General features: G+C 49.9%; 1 protein-coding gene across 1 annotated transcript in view; it reads left to right on the forward strand.

The window, feature by feature from the left end:
- Positions 1-2,500, forward strand: part of LOC119579650 (protein O-mannosyl-transferase TMTC2-like) — a 69,495-nt gene that overhangs the window by 52,347 nt on the left and 14,648 nt on the right. The window contains 1 exon segment of the mRNA XM_037927561.1: positions 2,101-2,182. Coding sequence (XP_037783489.1) covers positions 2,101-2,182 — 82 coding nt within the window.

Raw genomic sequence — 2,500 nt, forward strand, 5'->3', positions numbered from 1 at the left:
TATCTTCACCTTTCTCCTTTCCCTCCTCCTCAACCTCTGCCTCTACTTCCTCCTCCTCCACCTCTACATCCTTGTTCTCCCTCTCCTCTTTCTTCTCCTCCTCCTCCTCCTCCTCCTCCTTCTCCTTCTCCTCCTCTTCCTTCTCCTCCTCTTCTTCCACCTCCATTTCCTCCTCTTCTTCCACCTCCTCCTTCTCCTCCGCCTCCGCACCTCCTCCTCCCCGCCTGAACCATGATTTTAAATTGCGGTCTCTTGTAGATGTTTATCCTAAGCCGACGACACGAGTCCTGTTGCCAGCCCTCCTGGCCAGGCGATTCTCGTCCTTAGGGAGTCACGCTCGTAGGGTCATCTCCCAAGCAAGTAATGGAGGAGAATTAGCTAAATTGATTTATCACTGCGGGCTCGGAAGGTTCGATATTCCAACGACGTGTACTTCGAACACCGCAGGGGCTGGGCGAGTTTCAGCCTTATGTACAAGACTGATAAGATCGTTATTATCCCCCTCATCCTCCTCTTCCATCCTCTACTTCTGTTCCTCCTTCTCTCCCTTCCCTTGCTCCTCTCTCTTCCTCCTCTTCCTCCTCCTCTTCATCATAGTCTTTCTTCTCATTTTCCTCCTCTTCCTCCTCCTCTTCATCATAGTCGTTCTTCTCCTTTTCCTCCTCCTCCTTTCCTTTCTATTTTAATCCTCCTTTTTTCATTTCCCTACCTCACTCTCTCCCTCCTCTTCCTTTTCCATCTCTTCCACCTTTTTCTTTTTCCTCCTTTTTCCTCCTCTTCCTTTTCTGTCCCCCGCTTCTCTTTCTTATGCCTCTTTCTCTTCCATACTTCCATCATCATCATCATCTTCTTCCTCCAACATCACTTCCACCTCCTCCTATACTAACTCCTCCTCCTCTTCCTCCTTCCCTTCCTCTTCTTCTTCCTCCTCATCCTCATCCTCATCCTCCTGCTCCTCCTCCTCCTCCTCCTTCTCCTCCTCCTCCTCCTCCTCCTCTTCCTCCCCTCCTCCTCTTCCTCCTCCTCCTTCCCTCCTCCTCCTCTCCTCCTCCCTCCTCCTCCTCCTCTCCTCCTCCTCCTTCCCCCCTCCCCTCCTCCTCCCTCTCCCCTCTCTCTTCTCCCCACCCCCTCCCGTCTCTCTCCTCCTCTTCCCTTCCTCCTCCCTCCTCCCCTCCACTCCTCCTCCTCTTCCTCCACCTCCTCCTCCTCCTCCTCCTGTCGCCCTCTCGCGCCCCCTTTGAGCTGGCGACGGATGCCTCCGCATTGCCGAGCGCGACGCCCTGCCCCTTCCTTCCACGGAATGCCAGGGCCTCGTTCGGGGTCAGCGCAGGTCGCTCCAGGAGGTCACCCGAGCGACGTCTCTTCGTCTGCATTGGGAGTAGCTGCATTCCCGTGTTGCCCTCTATTACCTTGTCAGTTACATGTTTATAACAGTAAATAAAAAATTTACAAATGGTAAATAGTAACTAGCAGATTATTTATTACGGATACAAGCATTTCTATCTTCTCCATAGTTAAATGAGTTTTTAGAAGACATATATACGGACATAACTGATATATTTGTTTGTTTTTTGACCGTATTACTGGTGTTGCTGTTGTCTTTATTGTTTTATGTCTGAATAAGGATAATATTGTTAATATTGTCATTAGTTACTATTGTCATTATCTTTATTATAATGATTTTTCTCGTTATTTTTTTAAATATTATTTACTACACTTGTTATTATTAATATTACTTCTATCATTATTTTCATTATCACTATCAAACTGTCCACACCTTCCGCCCAAAGCACCATAGCCGCCTCCCACACCAAGATGCCCAGGCCCGCACTTAACCTTAGCTTGTCAACCGCCCATACTCACTGCCCATATTTTCCGCCCACACCCACATCTACCGCCCACACCCACATCTACCGCCCACACCCGACTTCCGCCTATATTTTCCGCCCACACCCATACCTACCCCCACATCCATCGCTCATTTTTTCGGCCCACAAACCCCTACCCATCGCCCATATCTTTCACCAACACCCATCTCCCGCCCACACTCATTACCCATATCTTCCGCCCACACTAACGTCCGTCCCGCCTTCCCCACAGCAACGGATAGGAGAGGCCGAGGAGTGGTTCGAGCGCGCCAAGACTCTCGCGCCCAACGACTCCACCGTCCACCAGCACTTTGGTAAGTCGCCCTGGCGCGCGCGAGTGTGTGTGAGTGAGTGAGTGAGTGTCTTATTTGGTATTCCGTAGCAGGCGAATCGGTTTCCCCCGCAGACAAATTACTGGATTACACCTAATTCAGTCAAATTTTATATAAACGCCTGACGTCATCAGCAGCGTAATCAACACTGAGACAATAACAAACAACCGAATCAGAAAACGGAATAAACTGCTGCAGCTGCCATACACGTTCCACGAGAGAGCCGTTCTGTACGATATGCATGCCGTTCATTCGCGCGTTCAGTCGAGTCATTATGTAAAGTGTTCGCAATGGCACCAT

Source organism: Penaeus monodon, chromosome 12 (genome assembly GCF_015228065.2).
Source record: "Penaeus monodon isolate SGIC_2016 chromosome 12, NSTDA_Pmon_1, whole genome shotgun sequence".
Lineage (NCBI taxonomy): Eukaryota > Metazoa > Arthropoda > Malacostraca > Decapoda > Penaeidae > Penaeus > Penaeus monodon.